The sequence below is a fragment of the Scyliorhinus canicula genome, chromosome 12 (genome assembly GCF_902713615.1).
Source record: "Scyliorhinus canicula chromosome 12, sScyCan1.1, whole genome shotgun sequence".
Taxonomy (NCBI): Eukaryota; Metazoa; Chordata; class Chondrichthyes; order Carcharhiniformes; family Scyliorhinidae; genus Scyliorhinus; species Scyliorhinus canicula.
Genome location: NC_052157.1, coordinates 28,975,858 through 29,003,082, shown reverse-complemented (window position 1 = coordinate 29,003,082; position 27,225 = coordinate 28,975,858). Strand labels below are relative to the sequence as shown.

General features: G+C 47.5%; 1 protein-coding gene across 2 annotated transcripts in view; it reads left to right on the top strand.

Annotated features, from left to right (window-relative positions):
* lipca (lipase, hepatic a) overlaps nucleotides 1–27,225 on the top strand; it is a 93,921-nt gene that overhangs the window by 13,577 nt on the left and 53,119 nt on the right. For both annotated transcript variants that reach the window (XM_038813636.1, XM_038813635.1), the window contains 2 exons: nucleotides 18,278–18,453; nucleotides 20,472–20,651. In XM_038813636.1, the coding sequence (XP_038669564.1) occupies nucleotides 18,278–18,453; nucleotides 20,472–20,651 (356 nt within the window). The remainder of the gene's footprint in view (nucleotides 1–18,277; nucleotides 18,454–20,471; nucleotides 20,652–27,225) is intronic.

The window sequence follows — 27,225 nt, the reverse complement described above, 5'->3', positions numbered from 1 at the left end:
TTTGCTCCATTTTCGGAGTTTAGAATTTAACATTGACTGACCATCTCCTCCCTGTCCGCTGCTAATAATGAGGCCATGTTGTTATGGGAGAGGTGTTTTCAGAACTCCAAAATGTATCATGGAATTCAACCAACCCCCACCTTTAATGGATTGTTGCTTTTGAACCACACGGCTTGTTCCCCAGGTGTAGTATTACAATTATGGACATGTGGTTTTTAAAACAAAACAATGGTTATTCCATGAACTCAAATTAACCTTTTAAATAAACATTGGATCTCTTAACACCCCTTACTTCAAAGATAACCCCGAAAATAATACAACACTACCCAATCCTGCAAACTGTTCCTTTACACATCCAAAAGACTTAACAAATCCTTCAAGTAGAAGCATATTAGATTTATATTCAATACTGAGACCATTTTAGAATTCCGATTTCACCAAAGGATTAAGAGATAGTCCTTCATGGCAGAGATCACCAGCAATGCAGCTCACAGCCACACCCAAGCTTTCTTCAAACTGAAACTAAAACTCCCAAAAAGCAGAAGTGAACTCAGCTCCCCCACCCCCCCTCCCCCACCCCCGTGACATCACTTCAGTAATATGATCAGCTTCATTTCTTAAAGGTACATTTCTTAAACATCCAATTCTTCAAGGCACTCTCACATGACAATGTGTCTTCTAATTTCTGCCATAACTACATAACCTCAATTCCTTCTGTGTCCGTCAGCCTGAATAATTCGGCTACCTTTGCAGTCCCGACCCCATTCTCTGTATCCCCACTCCCTCCTGTCTCCTCCCACTCCTGACATCCATTTACGCAGCCTTTCATAGTCCTCCTCTTGGGCTAAATGTTACAACCCACGGCGGGAGGGGGGGGGAGGGGGGGGGGGTTGCCATAAAATGCTGTGAGGCATTGAAAAGTCCATTGACTTTTGGCAGGCCTGGAAAATCCCATCGGTGGGGCGAGACATGAAATTCCGCCCTTGGGTGCTTCGCCCAGTCCGACCCAATACTGTATCTTCCTACATTCCTATCACCATCCCAGGGTCAAATCTCCCATGAATTAGCCCAGTTACTGTCAGTGCCTCTCAAGGTATTCTCCTAAAGGACCACCAATTCTCAAGTCAGGACCCCCTGCCCAAACCAACCTGCCCCAGACAAGTGCCAGGAGATCACCGATACCCAGGGGTTCCTCAGTGTAGTGTTTCAGGCACAATTAAACGTCTACAGTTGCTCCATCGATTACCTCCCCCCCCCCCCCCGCCCCCCTCCCTCCCATCATAAGGTTAGAGGTGAGGACGTTTATTGATGATTGCATAATATTCAGTACTGTTCACCACGCTTCAGATACTGAAGCTGTCCATGTCCATATGCAGCAATAGCTGCTCAACATTCAGGCTTGGGCTGTTAAACAACAAGTAACATTCATGCCACACAAGTGCCAGGCAATGACCACCTCCAGCAAGACAAAATCTAATCATCTCCCATTCAATTATCCCCCACTATTAATATCATTGGCCAGAAACTGCAGGAATTCTGCATGGCTAACTCACCTCCTTCCTCCCCAAAGCCTGTCCACCACCTAAAAGTAGTAAAATAGTAATCACCATAGTCCTAGATGACCCGAGGCTGCTTTTCCCTTTGAGGTGATTTAAACTGAGGATTACCACACCTCGGGGGAGGAGCAAGAGGGGGGACTTCATGAATAACATCAGTCGGTATGGGAATTGAACCCGCGCTGTTAACTTGCTCTGCATCATGAACCAGCTTGTCCAGACAACTGAGCTAAACTGGCCCCCACCATCTACAAAGCACAAGTCAGGAGTGTGATAGGATATTCTCCCCTTGCCTGGACGCATGCAGCTCCAACAACACACAAGAAGTTCAACACCAGAGCAACTCATAGCTAGAACTGAAAACAGGCAGGCATGCAGCACCACCTGAAATAATTTCTCTTTATTTCAGTCCTAAATGATCAGCCATAAAGTATCTGAGGAGTTACGAATGGTGCTAAACGCTGTATAGTCATCAACAAATATCCCCCACTTCTGCCTTATGATGGAGGGAAGGAGCTGAAGATGGTTGGGCCTAGGACACTCCTGCAGTGATGTCCTGGAACTGAGATGACTGACCTCTAATCACCACACAACCATCTCTCTTTGTGCCAGCTATTAGTCCAACCAGTGGAGAGTTTTCACCTTTGATTCCCATTGAATCCACTTTTGCTCAGGCTCCTTGATACCGTACTCAGACAAATTCTGTCTTCAGCTCAAGGGCAGTCAGTCTCACCTCACCTGAGAGAGAAGGCACCTCCATCTTGGGGCACGTTCTCCCTCACTTACTGAAAAGACAGCACACTGCTGCAGCAAGCTGGAGAGCTCCCGCTTGGCCCACCGGCTTCGATAGCTTGCCCTCTGTCACTAATTGGACAGCGAGCCCACCCTCTGACCAATAATAGGCCTACTTGGAGAAAGTCACCGTGACTGTCTCCCACACAGCGTGGGCCTCTGAACCTCCCCTCCCCATGATCCTGATAGTGAATTCCTGGAGCCCAAAGGGAAAATCCTGCCCTCTTCAGGAGTCCACATTGCACACGGATTTATTTTGGCTTATACGCAATATACCCGAGTTCTCAGCTCGTGGTAAGTATGCAATTCTTGCCCAACATATTGGAGGCCACTTATCGCCAATAAAAGATGTACCTTGCAGCTGAATATCTATGTGGCTATCTTTGAAGACTTGAAAGAAACTGATTTTTATTACCCCATCAAAGGAATTGGATGAGACTGGGACTGGGATTGAGTCTCTGTCATTGTGCCGATATGAAGGACACATGATCTAAAGAAAGCCCAGGCTGCTCCTGTCTTGGCAAAGCTTTCAAACAACAAACCTCCAATTATAGTCCAGCATTTATTAGGAAAGTATGAATTCCTGCTAAAACCATGACGATACTAAGTGAATATTACGAGCGTTTAAGATGAGGGTCCTCTCTTGGAGTATATGGTCAGCATTAGCACAGTTAATGACAAGCCTGTAACCATAGCCCCCTCATGAGAATCTGCTTTAACATCGAGGCATGAGCTGGAAGGATTTTCTCTGATGGTTTGAACTGGTTTAGGGTTAGTCTTTGCTGCCAGAGACCGCTGAGGAAATATCTGAGGGGCGAACTATTCTGAGCAGCTAATACACCTTTAAAAGCTCCGGTCGCCGAAATTGCGTTCGGCGATTGGCCAGAGAATCCCCACTTGCGCCAAAATCGGGAGAGCGCTGCTTTTGCGATGCTCCGTCCCCTCAACAACAGGCCGTATGGACGGCCTCAGGACGTGACCAGAGGCCCTCCCCCAATGCTCCGCCCCTGATGGGCCAGGTTCCCCACGGTGTGGGTCACTCATGGTATTTTCTTACGTGGACCCGGCGTGACGACTGCAGACTGAGTTGAGCGCCACCACAGATGGTGGGGGAGCCGTTCTGCTGGCAGGGGTGGCTTTGGTGGGGGCTGGGGGCACTGGTGGAGGGTTATCCGGGGTGGTGTTGGGGGGGGGGGGGGGTTACTGAGGACAGTGTTTGGCAGGCTGGGTCTGTGTGCGGCCGCGCCATGTTGCATGGCATGGCTGCCACAGGCCGACGCCATGTTGCATGGCACGGCTGCCACAGGCCGACGCCATGTTGCATGGCACGGCTGCCACAGGCCGACGCCATGTTGCATGGCACGGCTGCCACAGGCCGCCGCCGTGCACATGTGTGACCACAGACCCGGCAACTCTCCGGCCGTATACGCAGGTAAAGCCGGGGGCTTTACGTTGCACGGCTGCTAGCCCCCCCACCAGACGGACGATCGGTGCAGCTGTTGCGCCGTATTTTCTGGCGTAAAACTGTTCCTACGCCGGCGTCAGCACTTAGTCGGAGAATCCTAACCCCTTTGCTGTCACCATTGTGGGCAGCACAGTAGCTAGCACTGTGGCTTCACAGGGCCAGGGTCCCAGGTTCGATTCCCCACTGGGACACTGTCTGTGCGGAGTCTGCACGTTCTCCCCATGTCTGCGTGGGTTTCCTCCGGGTCCTCAGGTTTCCTCCCACAGTCCAAAGACGTGCAGGTTAGGTGGATTGGCCATGCTAAATTGCCCCTTAGTGTCCAAAAAGATTAGGAGGGATTATTGGGTTACAGGGATAGGGTGGAAGTGAGGGCTTAAGTGGGTCGGTGCAGACCCGATGGGCCGAATGACCTCCTTTTGCACTGTATGTTCTATATTCTAATTGAAACCGGGGACCGAGAAAGCCACCAATATCAGAGCAAACAAGAAGCCAATGAACCAATCATGGTTGAGCAATAATCGGCTTGAATTAGACAGTTCCTTTGGAGTTCAGGCACTTTGCATAAAAGACAGTCTTTGCTCATTCTGACCTCAGTAACTGTCCTCCGCCCAAGTACTGAGCAGGTTGTTGACCCTGATGTAGTAAACATTGCCACTGTCACGCCACTTCGTTTACAAAACAAAAACTCCGCGCTCTGCACACACTAACCGGGGAAGAGTCCAAACTAAGTGGCTGTGACATTCCTACCCACCAATCAATAAATGGACTGCACTAAGTGATGGGCAGTGAAGTCAATTTGAGTGTTTATCCAAACGAGGGTGGGGGGTGATTGCTCAATCACCCGCGATAAGACTAAAAATCCCGAATTTTCATTTAACCCGAGATCCAGAAGCAGCTGTCACGTATGAATTCCATCTCACAATCCCATATTGAGAATAGGTTCTCCCAATGACAGGGCGTGGCAGACAAGTCCTGCAGAAAATGGACGTTAAACTGTGCAGCAGATTCTTGGCAGGAATATTCATGGTTATGGGGACAGGGAGCAGATAAAAGTTCTTTGAACTTTTGAACTTTCACCAGACTTGGACACAGAACGTCCAGCTTTGCCAGCCCGTTTTACCCTCAGTCTGCCAGATACCAGCTGGTCTGATGAGCTCAGGTATCGCGGCCACTGTTCCCTTGGTGGAGAGTCTTTGCTCTCAATGATACCACTGTGGTGCGATGCCAAGTGGAATCTCTACAGTGCAGAAGGAGGCCATTTGGCCCATCGAGCCTGCACCGACCTTTCCAAAGTGCACCCCACCTGGGCCCATTGCCCCGCCCCCATCCCCACAATCCCTTAGCCTACCCTGGGTTACAGCAATCCACAGTGAGTGCTGTCACCCCCTCCATCATTCCACTATGAATTGCTGTAACCCAGCTTCAAGTCCCTCGTTCTCACACATAAACTCCAGGTCGCATCAACACACAAACTACAACAAAAAGAAATCTTGCATTTATGAAGTGCCCTTAACATAGCCAAACGCCTCATGGCCCTTCACAATAAATCCTTCACACAGCAAACACTAAAGGACTAAATGGATGTGTAGGGCTGAGTTTCCATCGGGTGAATATCCAAGACCCGACCCTGGGCCGTGTCAGGGTCCGACACTCCGTGCAAGTTTTTTTTGTTTATAAATTTTGAGTATTCCATTCTTTTTTTTTCCCAATTAAGGGACAATTTAGCGTGGCCAATCCACCTACCCTGCACACCTTTGGGTTGTGGGGGTGAGACCCACGAACACATGGGGAGAACGTGCAAACTCCATTCGGACAGTGACCCAGGGCTGGGATCGAACCCGGATCCTCGGCGCTGTGTGGCAGCAGTGCTAACCACTGCGCTAATGTGCCGCCCCTCTTTATGCAATTTTTGACCAATTAGTTAGCACAGTGTGCGCTTGTCATCCAATTTTTAAAAATATAAATTTAGTGTACCCAATTCATTTTTTCCAATTAAGGGGCAATTTAGCGTGGCCAATCCACCTAACCTGCACATCTTTTGGGTTGTGGGGGCGAAACCCACACAAACACGGGGAGAATGTGCAAACTCCACACGAACAGTGACCCAGAGCCGGGATCGAACCTGGGACCTCGGCGCCGTGAGGCCGCAGTGCTAACCCACTGCGCCACCATGCTGCCCATGTGTCATCCAATTTAATACGGTGGGTGGGTCCTGGGGCTGAGAATTTGGTGGACAGATAGGAGGCTCTCCAGGATCGAGAGATCAGCAGCCCCATTGTCAGAGATGGGAGCTGCCAATGCGAGTCGGAGAAAGAGAGGGCGCCTCAAGAAGGAGACGCCCCCTGAAGCGATTCTAGGAGCATTTCATAATTTAAAAAGGCCAGAACTGCAAGGCCATGATTGTGAAGGAACTATCCCCACCTGCACCCATAGTGATGATAGAGGATCCAACTTTCTTTCCATTACATGGCGGATGGGGAATCTCACCACTGGACAGACGTTGGCTGCAGCAAGTGCAGGGGCTGGCTCCTAGCAGGATGGCCTCCTCACACGGAACAACCACCAGGAGGCCTCCTGTCTCAGCCTCAGTGTGGGGGCCACCTGGAAAATTCCAGTCAGCATGTGGAGATTGGCATTATTCGGCTCTTTAATTGGTTTAATAGGGTACCCAACAATGCCAAACCTCCTAGAAGGAAATGGTGTGGAAAGTAACTACGTGACAGGAGACTGACACGCCAGCTAGTGGCGGAATATTGCTGGCATTTCCGTCTCCGATGCCAGCTCCCTGATTGTTTAAGAACTGACCCCCGCACTGTCAGTGAGGTTGTCCACCAACTGATTATGCATATCGGGAAAGTATGAGCCTACAGACTTGGGAAAATGTTCTCCTTTATGTTTGGGGTATGTATTAAACCTCAGTGTTATACATGGCAATGGGTGTTCCAGGCATACATATTCATCCATTGCCTGAGAGCACTGCTGGCAATGTCACTTGGGGTTGGCAATCTCCAGTCTAGCAGGGCAACACTTACCCGTGTTACCCAGACCAACCTTTCTTATGAGATTTACAAATATCCATGTTTTTACATGTTACAGATTGAAACCGAGCCACCTGAGCAATTAAGTGTAGCATAGTGGTTAGCACTGTTGCTTCACAGCGCCAGGGTCCCAGGTTCAATTCCCGGTTTGGGTCACTGTCTGTGCGGAGTCTGCATGTTCTCCCCGTGTCTGCGTGGGTTTCCTCCGGGTGCTCTGGTTTCCTCCCACAAATCCCGAAAGACTGTTTGGTCATTTGGACATTCTGAATTCTCCCTCTGTGTGCCTGAAAAGATGCCGGAATGTTGTGACTTGAGGCTTTTCACAGTAACTTCATTTCAGTGTTATTGTAAGCCTACTTGTGACAATAAAGATTATTATTATAAATAGGTATAAAATTACAGCACGTACAAAATTAAAGTTTGGCATTAATATTTCCAATCCACGCACACATTTCCGTACTGTCTTTGCTTTTTTTGAGAAGAATCCCCTTTGACTTGTGATCGTGACATTTCTGCTGTCACAATCAGCTGGCCACAGGAAAGGACTGGTTATTTGAAAGTAGCCATTCACTCAGCAAGCAAGGTTTCAGGAATGTTTGCCGACAATAGAACAAGCGAGGCACAGGGCACTCCATCTCCTCAGAAATACAGGGGGTTTGCTAAGACGTGTGCACCATTCATTATTAACAGGAGCAATCCCCGTGTGAATCATGATGCTTCTTGATAATAGTGAACATTGATTCACAATGCAGCAAAGATTTACAGTTATTGGAGAATAATTTACATTGTAAAATCACTGACCTAAGTCACAGGGCGGAGAGAACAAATTAAGGTCAGTGCGAGAGAAGCCACGATGTTTTATCTTGACATTTTTATCAGAACTTGTTGAAATGAAGATGGGCGTTGGTGAGTCACAGATCACTCAAGGAGTCTGAGTTGCTATGGGAACACACACTTTTACATGCATGTTGTAGCCTAGGACTAAGGGTAGTGGTGGTAGAGGTTCCAAGTTTCTTTCCATCACGTGCCTGATAGAGGCTGGTTTAGCACAGTGGGCTAAAGAGCTGGCTTGTAATGCAGAGCAATGTCAGCAGCGCAGGTTCAATTCCCGTACCGGTCTCCCCGACCAGACGACGAGGGGCTTTTCACAGTAACTTAATTGAAGCCCACTTGTGACAATAAGCGATTATTATTATTATTAGGGAATCTCTCATGCTCTTGGTGTCCTCCATCAACATGTGTTGGAAGGATTTGCGGGTTGACACACAACCTGTTTGGCCGTGTTTTAAGACCATATGACAAAGGAGTAGAATTAGGCCATTCAGCCCATCAAATCTGCTCCGCTATTAAATCATGGCTGATATATTTCTCATCCCCATTCGCTCAGCCTTCTCCCCATAACCCCTGATCCCCTTATGTTTTAATAAACATTTTATTGTGGTATTTGTGGTATTATAACAACGCAATAAACAATGTTCATGAAACTATAAACGCAGTGCAAAAGCCGTCTCCCTGCCTTACAGGTCCCACCTTTATTAACCCCCTAATCTAAACTAAACTAAACCTCCCCCCCCCCCCCCCCCCCCCCCCCCCCCCCCCCCCCCCCCCCCCCCCCCCCCCCCTTCTGCTGATGATTAATTTTCCGCGAAGGAGTCGACGAAAGGTTGCCACCTCCGGGTGAACCCTAACAGTGACCCTTTCCAGGCGAACTTGATTTTCTCCAAACAGAGAAAGCTAGCCATGTCCGATAGCCAGGTCTCCAACTTCGGGGGCTTTGAGTCCCTCCAAGCTAATAGTATCAGGGAGGCAAACGCTAGAACGTCTGCCTCTTTCTCCTCCTGGATTCCCGGGTCTTCCGACACCCCGAAGATCGTCACCTCTGGACTCAGCGCCACCCTTGTTTTTAACACCGTGGACATGGCATCTGCAAACCCCTGCCAAAATCCCCAAAGCTTCAGACATGCCCAGAACATGTGGACATGGTTCGCTGGTCCTCCCGCACATTTTGCACACATTTCCACCCAAAGAATCTGCTCATCCGGGCCACTGTCATGTAAGCCCAGTGAACCACCTTAAATTGTATCAGGCTAAGCCGGCACATGTTGCGGACACGATGACTCTACTCAACACGTCTGCTCATAGACCATCCTATATCTCTCCTCTGATCCCGTTATTAATCAAGAACCTGTCTATGTCTGTATTGAAGACACTCAGTAATTTGGCCCCCACAGCCTTCTGCGGCAAAGAGTTCCACAGATTCACCAGCACTCTGGCTGAAGAATTTCCTCCTGAAATGAAAATGAAAATCGCTTACCGTCACAAGTCGGCTTCAAATGAAGTTACTGTGAAAAGCCCCTAGTCGCCACATTCCGGCACCTGTTCAGGGAGGCTGGTACTGATGTCAGTTTCAAAGGATCAGCCCTTCAGTCTGAGATTGTGTCCTCGGGTTCTAGTTTTTCCTACTGGTGGAAACATCTTCTCCACGTCCACTCTATCCAGACCTCTCAGTATGCTGTAAGATTCAATAAGATCCCCCCTCATCCTTCTAAACTCACCTTCCTTGTCCATCAGCCCTGGGGTGGGACTTGAACACAAAGCATCCAGCTCAGAGACAGGGACGGTACCCACTGAGCCATGAGGCCGAAAAAGAAGAATGTGTCTCGTAAATGGCAGAAGACCAATTGGTTTTCACCCATGTTATACCTATAGTACATTTCAGGAATAAAAACCAGAACAAAGGTCTAAATATGTTATTAAGTTCAACTCTCCATGAATTCAGGAGATAATTTAATCTAAAATAATTTAAATGTGAAAATGAAACACACCGTCTCTTCAACTGAGAGCCATGAGCAATACAATGAATAGACGATTTGTTTTACATCCACACTTCAATTAATTTGGATTAAACTATCTCTTGAATCCGTGGAGAGTCCAGTCAGCTGGATCTGACACAAGCAGCTCGCTATCAGGCACTGTTTGGACAGTCCTGTCAATACAGAGGGGTCAGGGGGGTTGATTCATTTCTCTTTGATACAGCTATATGCAAAATGGTTTTTTTTCCCAGCTGGTTGTTGAATTATGCGTTCGGGCAAAAATGTTGCAAAATAAGCCACATCTTTTTTTTTAAAAAGCTGACGAAAGTCAGACGTGAATCTCACCTGCCTTGGGCGCAAACTGCACATTGAGGCAGCCACACCAGCAGAGTGTGCTGTGGTTTATGGTGAGCTGCTGGAGTTCCCAAAGGTGGTCAGCACCACTTTCCACACTTCCTGTTCATAGATATTACTCATTTATCTGAATTGGGAAATAACCAAACGTTTGTTTGCTGTTGTTTTTCCACTTGGGAATTGAAAGATTTCTTGCTGTCAGACCTTTCAACTGCTTTATATTTTGGCTTTTTTCTCTCTCCTAATCTTGTTTTAGTTATTTCGCATCCTGGATACTAATTCTTTCCTTCATCTGAGAGGGCAGGCAGTCCTCCAAGAGAACCAACCATTGAATCCTCTGTGAGCCCTCCAGATCTCCTACTTCCACCCAAATCAGAGGTCAAGAGGCACGTTTGATTCCTGTTCCAACTGAGGTAGGCTTGAGGCCTTCCTCCTCACCTCTGCCCCTGGGAGTGGACCGCAAAAGCAGGCCGCCGCCGACAAAAAGTGTCGGGAAAGTAAACGGTATTGGATGGAGAATCAGCCGTCAATGAGCCAAGGATCTGCCTTTAGGCAGAGCTCTTCCTTCTTCTTGGGCCGTCCCTCAGGGTCAAGGAAGACTTGCTTCCACTCCGGGTTCTGCAGTTGCTGAGTAGTCCAATCCTGGATCCACAGACTCTGCCACAAGTTTTGTAAGTGATGTTTGATGAGGTGGGTGGGTGGGACACTCTGGGTTCTGTGCCTTCTTTCCGTTGTTTATGCTCGGCCTCCGTGTGCGCCACCCTGTGATGCCCGAGGTGATTGGCGCCCTCACAGATGCCTCTTCTCCAGTTTGTGTGTTCTAAGGCAAGCGCTTCCCATGTGTCAATGGGAATGTTGTATCTATTTAGGGAGGCTTTCAGAGTTTCCTTGTAGCGTTTCCTCTGCCCTCCTAGTGATCACTTGCCATTACGGAACTTGGAGTAGAGCACGAGCAAGTCGTGTATCAGACACGCCGACAATGTGGTCCACACATCCCAGCTGGTCGAGCGTGACCAGTGCCTGGATACTGGGGAGATTGACCTGGGAGAAGACGCTCACATTGGTACATAGGTACAGCCCATGAACAATCACCTTTAACAATATGATTAAATCAGTCTCAGTGTAAAGCTTTATATTTGATGCTGGGCTCTGGGATATTAACTGCATGAATTTTCATCCCTCTGTCACTCCATAGTGAGCTTGAGTGTTGTAGAACAGGACTGGTGCTAATAAGTGCCTTTTATAAACAGACTTAACAATAGTTCGCATTAATAGCACGCATTAAAGAAGTGAAACATCGCAAGCAACTACGCAGGAACATTGTGAAACAACCCTGAACCTCTGTCGGAGATATTAGGAGAGGCAAAACGTTTGGGCAAAGGGGTCTTTTTTTATTATTCATTCATGTGATGTGGGCATCGCTGGCTATGCCACACCATGGATAATTGATCAGTCTGCAGGAAAAAATGAATATCTACATGCCGGAACTGCTTGTACTGAGTGAAGCCAAGAATTCCTATATACAACATTTTATTGTGCAAGTTTTAAAAATAACAGTAAGATTATTTACATCAGTTTTGTACAAGACATCACAAAGAGCCAGGAATAATTATAAGGTTTCATGGTGACACTGCTAACATTTATCTGAAATTCTGAATGTTGCGGCATTTAAGTACTTAGAGCGGAAATAAATAAAGGTTAGGAGGAATAATCTCATCAAACCATTTCTAAACAGTGCGAGATATTTAATATCATCTAAAGCCTGAAGTGAGATTATTCCAATGGAGTCACATGCATTTTCCATTATTTTTGGAAAGCACAGTGGAATATTTGGTTCTGCGGAAGGGTTTTGTTACAATTTGCGTGTATGTGCCATCACATCAATGAATGATGGTGCCCCTCAGTCAAGATTCAGTTTGTGCAATAATCACCATGAGGATATCAAGCACAGGTTTAATCTTCCACGGGTCGGTGGTTCTGCCGCCCATGAACAATCACCTTTCACAATGCGACTGAATCAGTGTCAGTGTAAAGCTTTTATATTTGATGCTGGGCTCCGGGATATTAACTGCATGTGCTGGTTTCCCCGACTGCCAGCATTGGTGCCGCATATTGTATCTTACACTGGGCCATTCAGATGAGCTCACAAGTCGGAGGTCGTCCAGGAAGAGAGCGCGGTTTCAGCATGTTCCGAGAAGTGACAACCAACCAGCCGCATCTTCCTGAATTTCACCAAGGATCAACATGTCAGGAAGCTGCAGCTGAGCGGAGAGGGAATTGTTAATGTGTGTGGCCTGCTTGAAGCCAACTGATAGTAGCACGGGAGTACTTGTGACAGTTAAAGTGACCTTGAGATTTATTAGCGTTATCTCAGGCCACAGCATTACAATCCCTGCTCAGACCGATAACTTCTAAAAAATAAATTCAAATTCCAGTTGACTGATTGAAATGGTGACGAAACAAGATCTCCAATTTAAGTTTTTTAGGGAAAACCGGCAATACAATCCTACAATGGCTTCCTCTGGACCTCTCAAAGCCAATCTCCATGGCCATGTGAATCACATGGGCCTTGTATCCAGGTAGATTTGCTAATTAGTTCCAGAACCCAACTCCTTTATATCTAGAAATTAAAGGGACAGTTTAAGCTATAAGCATTTACAAGACCTTACCCATTCCTAACATCTCCCAGTGACTTGGGGACTAACAGTCTATCCGCTGTCAGCATGGCTACATGGGTCATTGTTTGTCAGTGTGAATATCTTGCACAATCTTCCCAGTTAGACAATCTGATGAAGAGTTAACCAGACTCCAAACATTAGCACTATTCTCTCTCCACAGATGCTGTCAGGCCCACTGAGATTTTCCAGCATTTTCTGATTTTGAAAACAAACTGGGTCCCGCTTTAACCTTTAACAGTCAACACAGCCTGTCTTGGTGTCAGAAAACTTCAGAGCAGGTCGCATGATACCTAACATTGATTCATCTTACCTAAATTAAAGAGACAGTCAGTCGCAAAACATAGCAAACTTCTTACTTGTAACACTAGTCATAGAACATAGAACATACAGTGCAGAAGGAGGCCATGCGGCCTATCGAGTCTGCACCGACCCACTTAAGCCCTCACTTCCATCCTATCCCCCTAATCCAATAACCCCCCTAACCTTTTTGGACACTAAGGGCAATTTAGCATGGCTAATCCATTATGCAAAGCTATGAAATGGTCCCGATGTAGCAACCACTTGGGAACCATTCGCCTATTGCTGGACACTGCGTGCCTGCCAGCACTAATACAAATTCCTTCCAGCTGCCACCCTCATTGATGCTGATAGTCATTCCAGGGGCGTGTGGAAATCAACCGTGACTCTTTCCTAATGGGGTTTAACCCTTTGCCAGCAGTTTCTGCATTTATAAGAGGTCATTCCCACTGCGCCAGCTGTGCTGTCCTATGTTCTATGGCAGGCTGCAGCGCATGTAACGGCCCATGAATGATTCTGCCAATTATTCTGCAGCCGCCTCCAACTCTTGCTGGTGTTCTCGACTGGCAGTCGTACCATCCATTTCTGAACAGGCTGACTGGGTGGGAAGGCCTGGCCAGTGACTACACTGAACCGTGACACAGTCATTTGGCCTCCTGGTATCAATAACACTTTTCCCCTTTAGCCCTTTACTCCTTTTCTCATTACGTCTCCTGTTTTACCACGAGAACTACGACCCTCCAGAGTGGGCGCCCTTGTATTGACCCTGTAAGGAGTGGTGATGATACACAAGTTGCTGTTGGTCCTGTGGATGAGGCTGGATTCAGTATATGTGCTCAGTAAATGCCTGGCGCAGTACAGGTGGAACGTACCACACCCTTTGCCGTTGTGCCATTGCTTGGCAAGCCCGGGTTAATATTGCACTTATTGAAAATGTTGCACAAGCTGAGCATTTTAGGACAAGCTTTCACTTGGTCCCAACTCCTTGTTCTTCGACGTTCCCTCCATATCATCCAGGGTCAGCCCCTCAGCTGATCCTCGAAGCTGCTTTGTTTCTTAAGTTTCCTCGACCAGCTTGTCCACATCATGGCCACAGGAAGCCAGTTCCACCCGAGAAAGAAAGCTTTGCCTTTTCATAACGACCTCAGGATATGCCAAAGTCTTTTACAGCCAATTAAGTACTTGCATTGCAATATAAAGATGTTACTGAATCTTGCAAAAATAGCGGTAAAGGTACCTTAGTGTTAACACGCGAGTGCCGCATTATGGAATATATTATCGGTATAATTTCTGGCTTGCCAGCCTGATTATACACTAGTAACATTCGGTTAATCAGTTTATCTGTTACCAACATCAACACAATCTTCATTCTTCTTTATTCTCATGTGAACAATTGCTGGGCTCAGGGTTAATACTGAATTTGTTCTGCAACAGAATACATGCCTCAAGTAATCTTTATTAGTGTCACAAGTAGGGCTTACATTACCACTGCAATGAAGTTACTGTGAAAAGCCCATAGTCGCCACATTCTGGCGCCTGTTCGGGTACACGGAGGGAGAATTCAGAATGTCCAATTCACCTAACAACACGGGCTGGATTATCCGCCCCGCCACATTTCTGTTTCACCACACCGGGACGCTCCGTCATGCCGGCTGGTCAATGGGGTTTCCCATTGTGGGGCAGCCAAACGGAGCATCCCGCCGGTGGAGAATCCAGCGTTACGCCTTTCCGGACTTGTGGGAGGAAACTGGAGCAGCCGGAGGAAACCCAGGCAGACACGGGGGAGAATGTGCAGACTCCGCAGACAGTGACCCAGGCCGGGAAGCGAACCCGGGACCCTGGCGCTGTGAAGCGATGGTGCTAATCACTGTGCTATTGTGCCGCTCTAGTGGAAGATTGCAGTGATATGGCTCCCCCCCCGACCCAGTCCCTCGTACCAAATAATAGCCATTCCACTTTGTTTGATAATATTAGCTTAAGTCTGTTGAACATTGTGCAGCCAGTGTACAATCAACATGATACACTCACAAACAATTGATCTTGGCAAGAGGTATAGAATCGTAAATAAAAAAAGTACAAGGTATTTAAAGCTCTCGGTGCTCCAGTTGGGTTTTTTCAGTGGGTAAGGTCCACAGTCATATTGATAGTTACAACGTACTGGATTGTTTGACATCTGGGTCAAGGACATGGTGCGTTAACAACTTACTTGTAAGCAAAAGGTAACCGCTGCTTTCTATTAGTATGCAGCCCCACTGGTTACATTTGTCTACTCGCTGTTACATATGTGTCTCTGACAATTATTTGCCTTTGCCAATGCCTAAACAGCGGGTCTCACCTATTTAGCATTAGAGGTAAGTCAGCAGAATCTGCCTCCAACAAATGACAGAATTTTAGCTGTGAGGTTCGTTGGCTCCGGACTTTGGGCTCAACCCCAATTCTATCTGTGAGCAGCTGGGTCAGAAGCACAGCACAGGCAGAGGCCATGAAATGGAGTTCCTTACACCATCAGGGCATCAGCTGGCTAATGGCTATGGAGTTAGAGGATGGGAACAAGAAGAAATCTCAGCCATTCAGCCCATCATGTCTGTCTGCACCTCTGCAAGAGCAACACAGCTCGTCCACTCTCACACCTTTTCCCGGCAGCCCTGCAATATTTATCGCTTGGGATAATTGTCCAGGGTTTTTAAACAACCTCGATAGAATCGGCCTCCATTACACTGTTAGGCAGTATATTCCGTATGACCCATCCAGTGTCTTAACTGCCTCCTCCTTCACTATGGCCAGGATTTTATGCTCAGCGGGATATTACAGCCCCGCCAATGTCAACGGCAATTTAAATGGCTGGCCGCATCCACTAGGGGGAGACACGCCATGTCACGTGAGAACAGTACTTGGCACACCACCGCGTGAAATTTCCCCTCCAACACACACCCCAACACACACCCCGTCCTGACTTGGAAACATATCTCACTCTTGCAGGATCAAAATCCTGGAATTTAATCATAGAATTTACACCGCAGAAGGAGGCCATTCGGCCCATCGGCTCTGCTCCGGCCCTTGGAAAGAGCACGCTACTTAAGCCACGTCTCCACCCTATCCGCATAACCCAACCTAACCTTTTGGACACTAAGGGGCAATTTAGCCTGGCCAATCCACTAACCTGCATATCTTTCAACTGTGGGAGGAAACCGGAGCACCCGGAGGAAACCCACGCAGACACAGGGAGCACGTGCAAACCCCACACAGACAGTGACCCGAAGCCGGAATTGAACCCGTGACCCCGGAGCTGTGAGGCAGCAGGGCTAACCACTGTGCCGCCCTAACAGCACTGTGGGTGCACCTACACCACTCAGACTGCAGCGGTTCAAGAAGGCAGCTAACCACCACCTTCTCAAGGGCAATTCGGGAGAGGCAACAAATGCTGGCCTTGCCATCGATGCTCATGCCCCATGGAAAAATAAAAACGAATAATAATACAGCCTTACCTCATCAGTTCCCTTGACTGGCCGTCCGTCAGCCGGGCGAGCTGCCGTTCCTGCTGTGAAAAGGCCAGAATACGTTGAGGAGGCAATCTGACCCTTTCATCTCTGTCTTTCTCCCTCGCCTTCATATCCACCTCTACAGCACTGGCAGAATTCTGGCCTGGGCATCAGTAGCAATACTTGAACCAAACTAATCAATTTTTTATTAATTACAGTATTTGGCAGACAACTTCAAAAACTTAATTCACTTGCATTTTAATCACTTTTTAAACTCAGTGGGCCTGATTCTCCAATTCTGAGGCTATGACCCCACGTCGGTGTGGGAACGGAGGCGTTTTACACCCGGATATTTGGCGCAAAATAGCCACCGATCCTCCGTTTGGCTGGGGGCTAGTAGGCAGCTAAGAGCACCTGGCTCTAGCTGCCAAAACGGCCCAGAGAATTGCCGGGTCCGTGGCCGTGCACGGCGGAGGCTTGCAGCAGCGCATGGACTCGGCCTGCGAAATAGAGCCCCCCCCCCCTTTGGCCGGCTCGCGCGCCCCCGGACCGCCCCGAACAGTGCCCCCAGCCCCTGGCAAAGTCCCCTCTGCCCGCAGATCGGCCCTCCCCTGCTTTGGAGAGGGCGGAACATGGCGAAAGCGGCACCGCCCCCGATTCGGTCGTGAAGGGGGTTTCCCCAGCTGACCGCAATTCCGGCGTCGGCGACCGGAGAATCCCACCTGGTGCCTTTTGCAAAATTTGTGTGAACGCGCACTTTGTTCAAAAATAGAGCCCTTACATGTAATTTTCTTCTCACAGAGTTTAGGAGAATTAAAAGGATGACAGCACTTTCAGTGCGCTAAATTAGTTTCAGTGGGAGGTCTTGTAGCTCAGTGGTAGTGTCCCACTTGGCCAGAAGCTCTGGGTTCAAGTCCCACTCCAGGACTTGATGGACACAGAAGGTGCGCTCATAATGTGGCCAAACAGGTTGATTATCAGCCTCTGAATCCTCCCAGTATGGCTGAGGGCAGCCGGTCAGAGTGGGAGAGTCTCCAGGTCAGCCATATATCAGAAGGCAACTTCAAACCACTGCAGTACTCTGCCAAACATAACCATGGACCAATCCAATGAAAGCTTTTCTTAATACATTTACAGTGCCCAATTATTTTTTTCCAATTAAGGCGCACTTTAGCGTGGCCAATCCACGTTGTGGGGGGGTGAGATACACGCAGACACGGGGAGAATGTGTAAACTGCACACGGACAGTGACCCGGGGCTGGGATCGAACCCGTGACCTCGGCGCCGTGAGGCAGCAGTGCTAACCACTGTACCACCGTGCCGCCCCAATGTAATGAAAGTGTAAGGTTGCCAACTCCCTCTTAGGGCCTGGTACCTGAAGAAGGAGGAAATCAGTGTCGTTCAAGATGGTGGCAGAAATCTTCCAGCCGTTCACGCCAGTGGGATCTTCCAGTGCCCACCCCGCCGCGGGATTCCCGGCAGCGAAGGCATCATTCAAAGGGAAACCTCGTTGATAACGACGGGACCAGATGCCGCTGCCGGCGAGTGATGGGCCATCCACTGCTGCCGAGGGACATGTGGCCAGTTGCGCAGGAAGTCCCGTCCATTGTCATTAATATGTTCAACTGTCCATGTACAGGCCCTTGGTCCAAACAAAAATTAAAGTTTAAACAGAAGTAAAGGAATATTGCTGCTTCGTTATGACTTCTCATTTATGAAACTACATTGTGACGTTTGAGACCAGCGTTATTGTTAATATTTGAGATGAATCTATAATGACCCTGATGTTGTTTCATACCCAACAGATGATATCTCCGTTGACAGAAGAAAAGCACAAGCAGAATCCATCAAATACTGCCTGTTCAAGGGATCCTCGTCCAACAAGGAGATTTGCTGCTTCACCCCTAACCAGGCTGTGACCTTGGAGACCTGTGGCTTCAACACTTCCAACCCTTTAGTGACAATTATTCATGGATGGACGGTACTCCTGCTTTCTTCCATTAGTAATAACCTTCTCTGTGGTCTGGATGAAATGAGTTTGATTAGGAGCAGCCTGGGTGTAAGGGAAAGCGCTGGGGGGGGGGGGGGGGGGGATCAATTTTGCTTTGAAAAGTAAATACGCTAATTTGACATAAGAAAATTACACAGCTTGCCATTTGTGCCATATTAGCTTGTCTAATCAACACATTTACAATAGTATTTCACCATCTTAAAAGTCTGACCATAAGCCGTACGAGCAGTAGTAGGCCATTCGGCCCATTGAGTCTGCTCCTCCATTCAATGAGATCATGACTGATCTGATATGATAATCCACAACTCCACTTTCCCACCTTACCCCATAACCTTTGATTCCCATTCTGATCAAAACTCTGCCGACATACTTAATAACCCAACCTCCACAGCCCTCTGTGATGAAGAATTCCTCAGATTCACTACCCTCTGAGAGAGGAAATTCCTCCTCATCTCTGTCTGAAATGGGTGACCCCCTTACTCTGAGATAATGTCCTCTGGTCCTAGACTCTCCCACAAGGGGAAACAACCTGTCAGCATCTACTCTGTCAAGCCTCCTGAGAATCTTATATGTCTCAATAAGGTCGCCTCTTCTTTTACAAAACTGCAATGAGTGCAGACTCAAACTACTCAACCTCTTCTTATAAGAAAATCCCTTCATTCCCAGGATCAACCCAGTGAACCTTCTCTGGACTATCTCCAATGCCAGTATATCTTTCCCTAGATAAGGGCACCAAAACTGTTCACACTATTAAAGGTGGAGTCTAACTAGTGCCTTAATAATAATAACCTTTATTGTCACAGGTAGGCTGACATTAACACTGCAATGAAGTTACTGTGAAAATCCCCTAGTCGCCACACTCCGGCACCTGTTCGGGTACAGAGGGAGATTTCAGAATATCCTTGCAGGGTGGCATGGTAGCACAATGGTTAGCACTGCTGATTCACAGCGTCGGGGTCCAGGGTTCGATTCCCGGCTTGGGTCACTGTCTGTGTGAAGTCTGCACGTTCTCCCCGTATCTCCATCGGTTTCCTCCGGGTGCTCCGGATTCCTCCCACAAGTCCTGAAAGACCTGCTTGTTAGGTGAATTGGACATCCTGAATTCTCCCTCTGTACCCGAACAGGTGCCAGAGTGTGGCGACTAGGGAATTTTTACAGTAACTTCATTACAGTGTTAATGTAAGCCTACTTTTTTTTTTGTTTTTATAAATTTAGATTACCCAATTATTTTTTCCAATTAAGGGGCAATTTAGCGTGGCCAATCCACCTACTCTGCACATTTTTGGGTTGTGGGGGCGAAACCCACGCAGACACGGGGAGAATGTGCAAACTCCACACGGACAGTGACCCAGAGCCGGGATCGAACCTGGGACCTCAGCGCCGTGAGGCGGTTGTGCTAACTACTAGGCCACCGTGCAGCCCTAATGTAAGCCTACTTGTGACAATAATGAAGGTTATTATTATTAGTGTATAGTTTTAATAGACTGCCCTATCTGATTAATGTAGTTTGTTGCTCACATTCCATAAATGAACATTGAAATCTTGAGTGAAACAAGGTGCTGAAGATATGCACACAGTAAGTACATGAATATATGCCGATAGAGTGAGATGAAGTTGGGGCAGCACGGTGGTGCAGTGGTTAGCACTGCTGCCTCACGGCGCTGAGGTCCCAGGTTCGATCCTGGCTCTGGGTCACTGTCCGTGTGGAGTTTGCCCATTCTCCCCATGTTTGCATGGGTTTCGACTCACAACCCAATTGCCCCTTAATTGGAAAAAACAAATTGGGTACTCTAAACTTATTTTTAAAACAAGAGTGAGATGAAGTAATAGGGTAGGGGGAGCAGGATAGACTAGTGGGGTAGAATGGCCTGTTTCCACAAAAAGAAGGGAGAGGTAATGTTTTGGAAAATGACACCTACTTGTGGCACAACGAAGACCACATTTGGCCAAGAAAGTTCCCGATTTTTCCTTTCTCTTGATCTTTTCAGCTTGATGGAATGTACGAAAGTTGGATCTGGAAGATGGCGGCCGCACTGAAAGTCAGACGAAAAAACATCAATGTGCTCGTGATTGATTGGCTGACACTAGCCCATCAACATTATCCCGTAGCAGTGAAGAACACTCGAATAGTTGGTCAGCAGATTGCAAATTTATTGGACTGGCTGGAGGTAAATCTACGACATTGAGTCTTCGAATAGTTCCTTGCCACGGTTGTTGTTTATTTTTGATGTCATATTCTTCACTCTGTGCTCAGAACCGTACATCAGGTCCCCCCGCCCTGTGGCTGGAGACTTCCAACTGTGTAAAACTGAACAAGTGCAGTGCAATAAATATTGTCCAATTAAGGACAAGCAAGCGAGCAGCAGGGACAAAATTCCAGAGCCACTTAGATTTTCACAGGCTGGAGAGGTAACGACACGCAATGAAATACGACCAACCTTTGTGGGGTTAATGAATCAAATTATTGTGGAGCTTTTCAAATTGCTGCTCCCTGTCAATTCAAAGGCACCAATATCGCTCTGACCACAGCTGGGCGGCTCAACAATCAATAAAGGGTTAGGGGAAGATTTGACTTTCCAATATCAATGAATCTGCAGGCCAAGGGGTTTCTAGTAGCAGTCCAGTCGATACAAATGATGGAGAAATGTATTCACTGCAATGCAGAGAGGAATGAATTGATAAGACAGACTGAGATATGAGAACGAGACACTCACAAAACTCAAATTAAAGAGAAAGGGGCATTTCTGCTGGTTTCAAATTGTTTCTCTGCCTTGTTTTCTCAACTACCCTTTTCCGTTTTCTAACCTTCCCTCTCCATTTGAATGGGCCTTGCGAATAATACTCTTTGCTTTCTTTTTAATCCTTTTATTGCTTTCCTTCTCTATTTTTTCCCCACTAATACACAATCCTTTCTTCCATTTCCTTTTTAACCCCGCCCTGTGTTTTATTTTATTATTTCAGTTTCTATATTCTTTCCCTCCTGTGGCTTTTGCCCTCAGCTTTTCTTCCTTCAGCTTTGCCCTCCCCATTCTTTACTCCAGTTCGTTTCCCCTCGTCACTCCTTTTCTTGAATTTGCGCAGGAAGCTATGCTTCAAAAGTACTTCATTGGCTGTCAAGCGCTTGACATCCCCGAGGTTGTGTAAGGCAACGTATAAATGCAGGTCTTTTTCCTCTCTCTTTTTTTGTTTTGTCAGTTTGTAATTTAAGTGAACTTGTTTCACATCCTGCTCTGCTTCCATTTCTGAATTTCCTCTCGTGAGGCTGATTTCCATATCCTCTTTTCTCCTCACCTCGCTGATGCTGTACACCTGCTGTCCACTTACACCCAGTGTGCACCATAGAACATGGAACATACAGTGCAGAAGGAGGCCATTCGGCCCATCGAGTCTGCACCGACCCACTTAAGCCCTCACTTCCACCCTATCCCCGTAACCCCAAAACCCCTCCTCACCTTTTTGGACACTATGGGCAATTTAGCTTGGCCAATCCCACCTAACCTGCACGTCTTTGGACTGTGGGAGGAAACCGGAGCACCCGGAGGAAACCCACGCAGACACGGGGAGAACTTGCAGACTCCGCACACACAGTGTCCCAGCGGGGAATCGAACCTGGGACCCTGGCGCTGTGAAGCCACAGTGCTAGCCACTTGTGCTACCGTCTGCTGTTAGTTCCTGCTAGTCTGAACTGCCCATTCAATCTTGAAGCCTATAGACTTCTGCAGCAATTTACACAAGGGGCCTCTTCAGGCATTATCTGTGACTAGCTCATCCATAGTTAGCTTCATTCTGCCTAACATCCCAAAATGCAACGTCCAGTCAAGTGAAGCTAAGAATAGTCACATGTTGCTAAAATTCCAAGTTTAATCAGAATCATATAATAGTGCTTTGGTTCATTATTACGCAAAAGAAGGGCAGCCCGGTGGCGCAGTGGGTTAGCCCTGCAGCCTCACGGCGCTGAGGTCCCAGGTTCGATCCCGGCTCTGGGTCACTGTCCGTGTGGAGTTTGCACATTCTCCCCGTGTCTAGCGTGGATTTCACCCCCACAACCCAAAGATGTGCAGGGTAGGTGGATTGGCCACGCTAAATTGCCCCTTAATTGGAAAATATTAATTGGGTACTCTAAATTTATAAAAAATAAATAAAAAAATTATTACACAAAAGTAAAACTATTCACGAGACATCAATTTACTTACAAGGAAAATGCCAACCGGATCTCTGGATTCTCCGGTCGCTGATACCAAAATCGCGTTCGGCGACGGATCAGGGAATGCAAATTCCCGACAGAATCGGGGGTGGGGCTGCTTCCCCAATGCTCCGACCCCTGCAAAGCGGCATGTTCGCAGAGTATCCACAGCCTCAGGTCATTGCCTACGCTGCCTTCATGCTAGCTCCCAGCAAAACGGGGAATGGGTGGCCGTTCTGCTCCAGCTTTCCTGCGGCTGAGGGCAGCACGGTGGCGCAGTGGTTACAACTGCAGCCTCACGGCGCCGAGGTCCCAGGTAGGTACGATCACGGCTCTGGGTCACTGTCCGTGTGGAGTTTGCACATTCTCCCCTTGTCTGCATGGGTTTCGCCCCCACAACCCAAGTGATCTGCAGGCTAGGTGAATTGGCCCCGCCAAATTGCCCCTTAATTGGAAAAAATGAATTGGGTACTCTAAATTTAATTTTTTTTAAAGTTTTCCTGGGGCCACCGATACCCAGTTTTGCTGGGGGGCTAGCAGGAAGGCAGCGTAGAGCAACCAACTCTAGCTGCCGATAAGGCCGGGAGAATTGCCGAATCGCTGATGGCAAAGGGACTGAAAATCTGCAGAGTGAGGCGGCTGGTCCAATAGCGTCTGTTTTGCATCTCCGCGCAAGATGAATTTCTATCCCTTAAACGTGGTGATATGACTTTATTTCGAACCAGTGACGGGCAACCTGCGGCCCACCTGGGTTCTGAGTGGGGCCCACGAGATATTTTGTTGACCACACGCAGGCTTGCCACATTCCGCTGATTTCCATCCACGTTGGTTTTTTTCCTATCGGTGTTTCTAAAGGTGATTTCGCACATAAAGCAAGGGGGACTGAAGTGAGGTGCGTGCTGATTGCCAACAACATTGACTGTGAGATCTGTGCACTCATAGAATCAAAGAATCACTACAGTGCAGAAGGAGGCCATTCGGCTAATCGGGTCTGCACCGGCCCTCTGAAAGGGTACCTAGGGCCAGGCCCCTACCCTATTGCCTTAACCCAGTAACCCAACCTAACCTAACCTCTTGGACACTAAGGGGCAATCAATCATGCCATTTCACCTAACCTGCACATCTTTGGACTGTGGGGGGGGAAACCGGAGGAAACCCACGCAGACACAAGGAGAACATGCAGACTCCGCACAGTCACCCGAGCAGTGCTAACCATTCCTTCTGTGTCCAATCAAAGTGTTAATATTTCTTTTGTTTCTATCATTTGAAGTTGAAGGTTCTGTTTTTTAAAATAAATTTAGAGTATCCAATTCATTTTTTCCAATTAAGGGGCAATTTACCGTGGCTAATCCACCTACCCTGCACATCTTTGGGTTGTGGGTGGGGGCGAAAACCACGCAAGAACAAAGAACAAAGAAAAGTACAGCACAGGAACAGGCCCTTCGGCCCTCCAAGCCTGCGCCAAAGATGCTGCCCATCTAAACTAAAATCTTCTACACTTCCGGGATCCGTTTCCCTCCAATCCCATCCTATTCATGTATTTGTCAAGATGCCCCTTAAACGTCACTATCGTCCCTGCTTCCACCACCTTCTCCGGTAGCAAGTTCCAGGCACCCACTACCCTCTGTGTAAAAAACTTGCCTCGTACATCTCCTCTAAACTTTGCCCCCCCATCTTAAACCTATGTCCCCCAGTAATTGACCCCTCCACCCTGGGGAAAAATCTCTGACCATCCACTCTGTCTCTGCCTCTCAAACACGGGGAGAATGTGCAAACTCCACATGGACGGGGACTCAGAGCCTGGATCAAAGCTGGGACCACGATGCCGTGAGACAGCGGTGCTAACCACTGCACCACCATGCTGCCCTAAGGTTCTGTTAATATATGAATGATTGAGCATTTTCTATGAGAGGCTAAGAAATGTTCGGTGTGCATTAAATGTATTGGGTCTTACTCATGGGGTCGTGGTTAGTGAACAAGTCCGATTTCAATCTTGCGCCCCACTGAGATGAAGGAATGCCTCTTATGCGGCCTATGCACCAGGCGAGGTTGCCCACTGCTGTTTGAAACCATTCACTAATATGATGGGAAAATATATTCAGAAACAACTATGTTTTCATATTTAAATTCCTTGAAAGTGCAGAGTTGGGATAAGACACTCCATGAACAATCCACTGACATTATCAACACTTTGTTAAATTGTTCTGCTTTTTGGGAAGTTTGAGGGATTTTGTTATACCAATCTCAAGTAGATGGCTATGCCACCTTCTGGTACATCCAGAAACAATAGCCAACATCACAAACAATTCCCATCTATTCCAACCATTCCCATTCTTTGCTACTGTCCGGAATTCCTGTCCTTTATCACTTCGTGCAAACCTTTTATTTCCAGCATTTCTTCACATGTGCAATTCTCAAACACAACCTGCCAATTGAGAAATTAAATAGCAATCTTAAGGTGGGAATGGCCTGAGACCACCCACAAGGGAGAAATGGACATTGAGCAAATGAAGAATTAGAAGAGTTGGCTGCAGATTTGGTCACAAAGGGTCTTGAGGAAGTGTTTAAAGGTAGAGAGCAACAAGGTCAAAGTGAAGAGGTTAAAGGAGGTCACTCCAGAGAGTAAGGTTGACATGGCAGATGACCTGGTCACTGATGGTGCAGTGGAGAAGGAAGGACGCACAAGAGAACAGAGCTGAGGGGATGAAAGACATCGCCTTGGACGTAAAGCTGGAAATAGTGGCAGAGGTAGTCTGCACTTGGAGGGATTTGTAAAAGGACAATTGGGATAAGGAGAAATCGCAGCTCTCCAAACCCAAGGATCATGGATGGGATTTAGGATTGAACAGGATGTGCACAGCAGAGTTCTGAATGACTTGGGAGTTATTCAGGGCAGGCAGGAAGATGGGGCAAAAGCCAAGATCATATCAATCATGATCTTATTGAATAATGAAGCAGGAGAGATGATGGCATGGTGGTGTTGTTCCTTGACTCGGGGTAATTTGACCTGGGTTCGAATGCCCAAATGGTGAAATTTTAATTCAATAAAAATCTGGAATTAAAAATCAAACGATGATTGTGAAGCCATTGCAGGTTGTCAAAACAAAACCATCTAGTTCACCAATGTCCTTTTGGGAAGGAAATGTGGCATTCTTATCCAGGCTGTCCAACATGTGACTCCAGATGCACAGCAGTGTGGCTGACTTTTAAATGCTGTCTGAAATGACCTAGCAAGCCATCCAGCTCAAGGGCAATTAAGGATGGGCAACAAATGCTGGCCCAGCCAGTGACAACCATGTCCTATCAATGAATAGAAAGAAAACTACCTGCTGAAAATTCATATATGCCGACGGCATCTGCCTTGCAACTCAAGCCCCTGTCTTTGACACCTTGGACCGGACTCTAAACCAGGACTTGTCAAAGTGTGAACAATGTGTCACACATGGCAACTCAAGCCAAGCCCTGCACAAACAGTATCCAGTTCATTCCATCTTTACAATGCAAAAGCCAACATCCAAATGAATGGCTACAAGTTAAAGCACCAGCCAACTCCAACATACCTCGGAGTGACCTTAGATAGGACACTGACCTTCCGGGAACACCAAAGAAGAACTGCAGCCAAGGTCATTACTGGAACACTATGCTCAACACCACTCCCTTGGTTCACTGCCCTGGTATTCATCAAAGAACAAAGAAAAGTACAGCATAGGAACAGGCCCTTCAGCCCTCCAAGCCTGTGCCGACCATGCTGCCCGTCTAAACTAAAATCTTCTACATTCCTGGGGTCCGTTTTCCTCTGTTCCCATCCTATTCATGTATTTGTCAAGATGCTCCTTAAACATCACTATCGTCCCTGCTTCCACCTCCTCCTGCAGCAGCGAGTTCCAGGCACCCACTACCCTCTGTGTAAAGAACTAACCTCGTACATCTACTCTAAACCTTGTCCCCCGCACCTTAAACCTATGCCCCCTATTAATTGACCCCTCTACCCTGGGAAAAAGTCTCTGACTATCCACTCTGTCTATGCCCCTCATAATTTTGTAGACCTCTATCAGGTCACCCCTCAACCTTCTTCGTTCCAGTGAGAACAAACCAAGTTTATTCAACCTCTCCTCATAGCTAATGCCCTCCATACCAGGCAACATCCTGGTAAATCTCTTCTGCATCCTCTCTAAAGCCTCCACACCCTTCTGGTAGTGTGGTGACCAGAATTGAACACTATACTCCAAATGTGGCCGTACTAAGGTTCTATACAGCTGCAACCTGACTTGCCAATTTTTATACTCAATGCCCCGGCCAATGAAGGCAAACATGCCGTATACCTTCTTGACTACCATCTCCACCTGTGTTGCCCCTTTCAGTGACCTGTGGACCTGTGAACCACTCCTCCACATATCTGCCGATTTGCAACAACCTACACAAAATGATAGAAAAATTTCAAAAGCCTCCCACCTTCCACTTCATGCTGATCTATTCAGCCCACCCAAGGTACGAATCACATTAAGAAGGTTGATCTGGAAAAAAAACCACACGATACTTCAATGCAAATTCCACCTGGG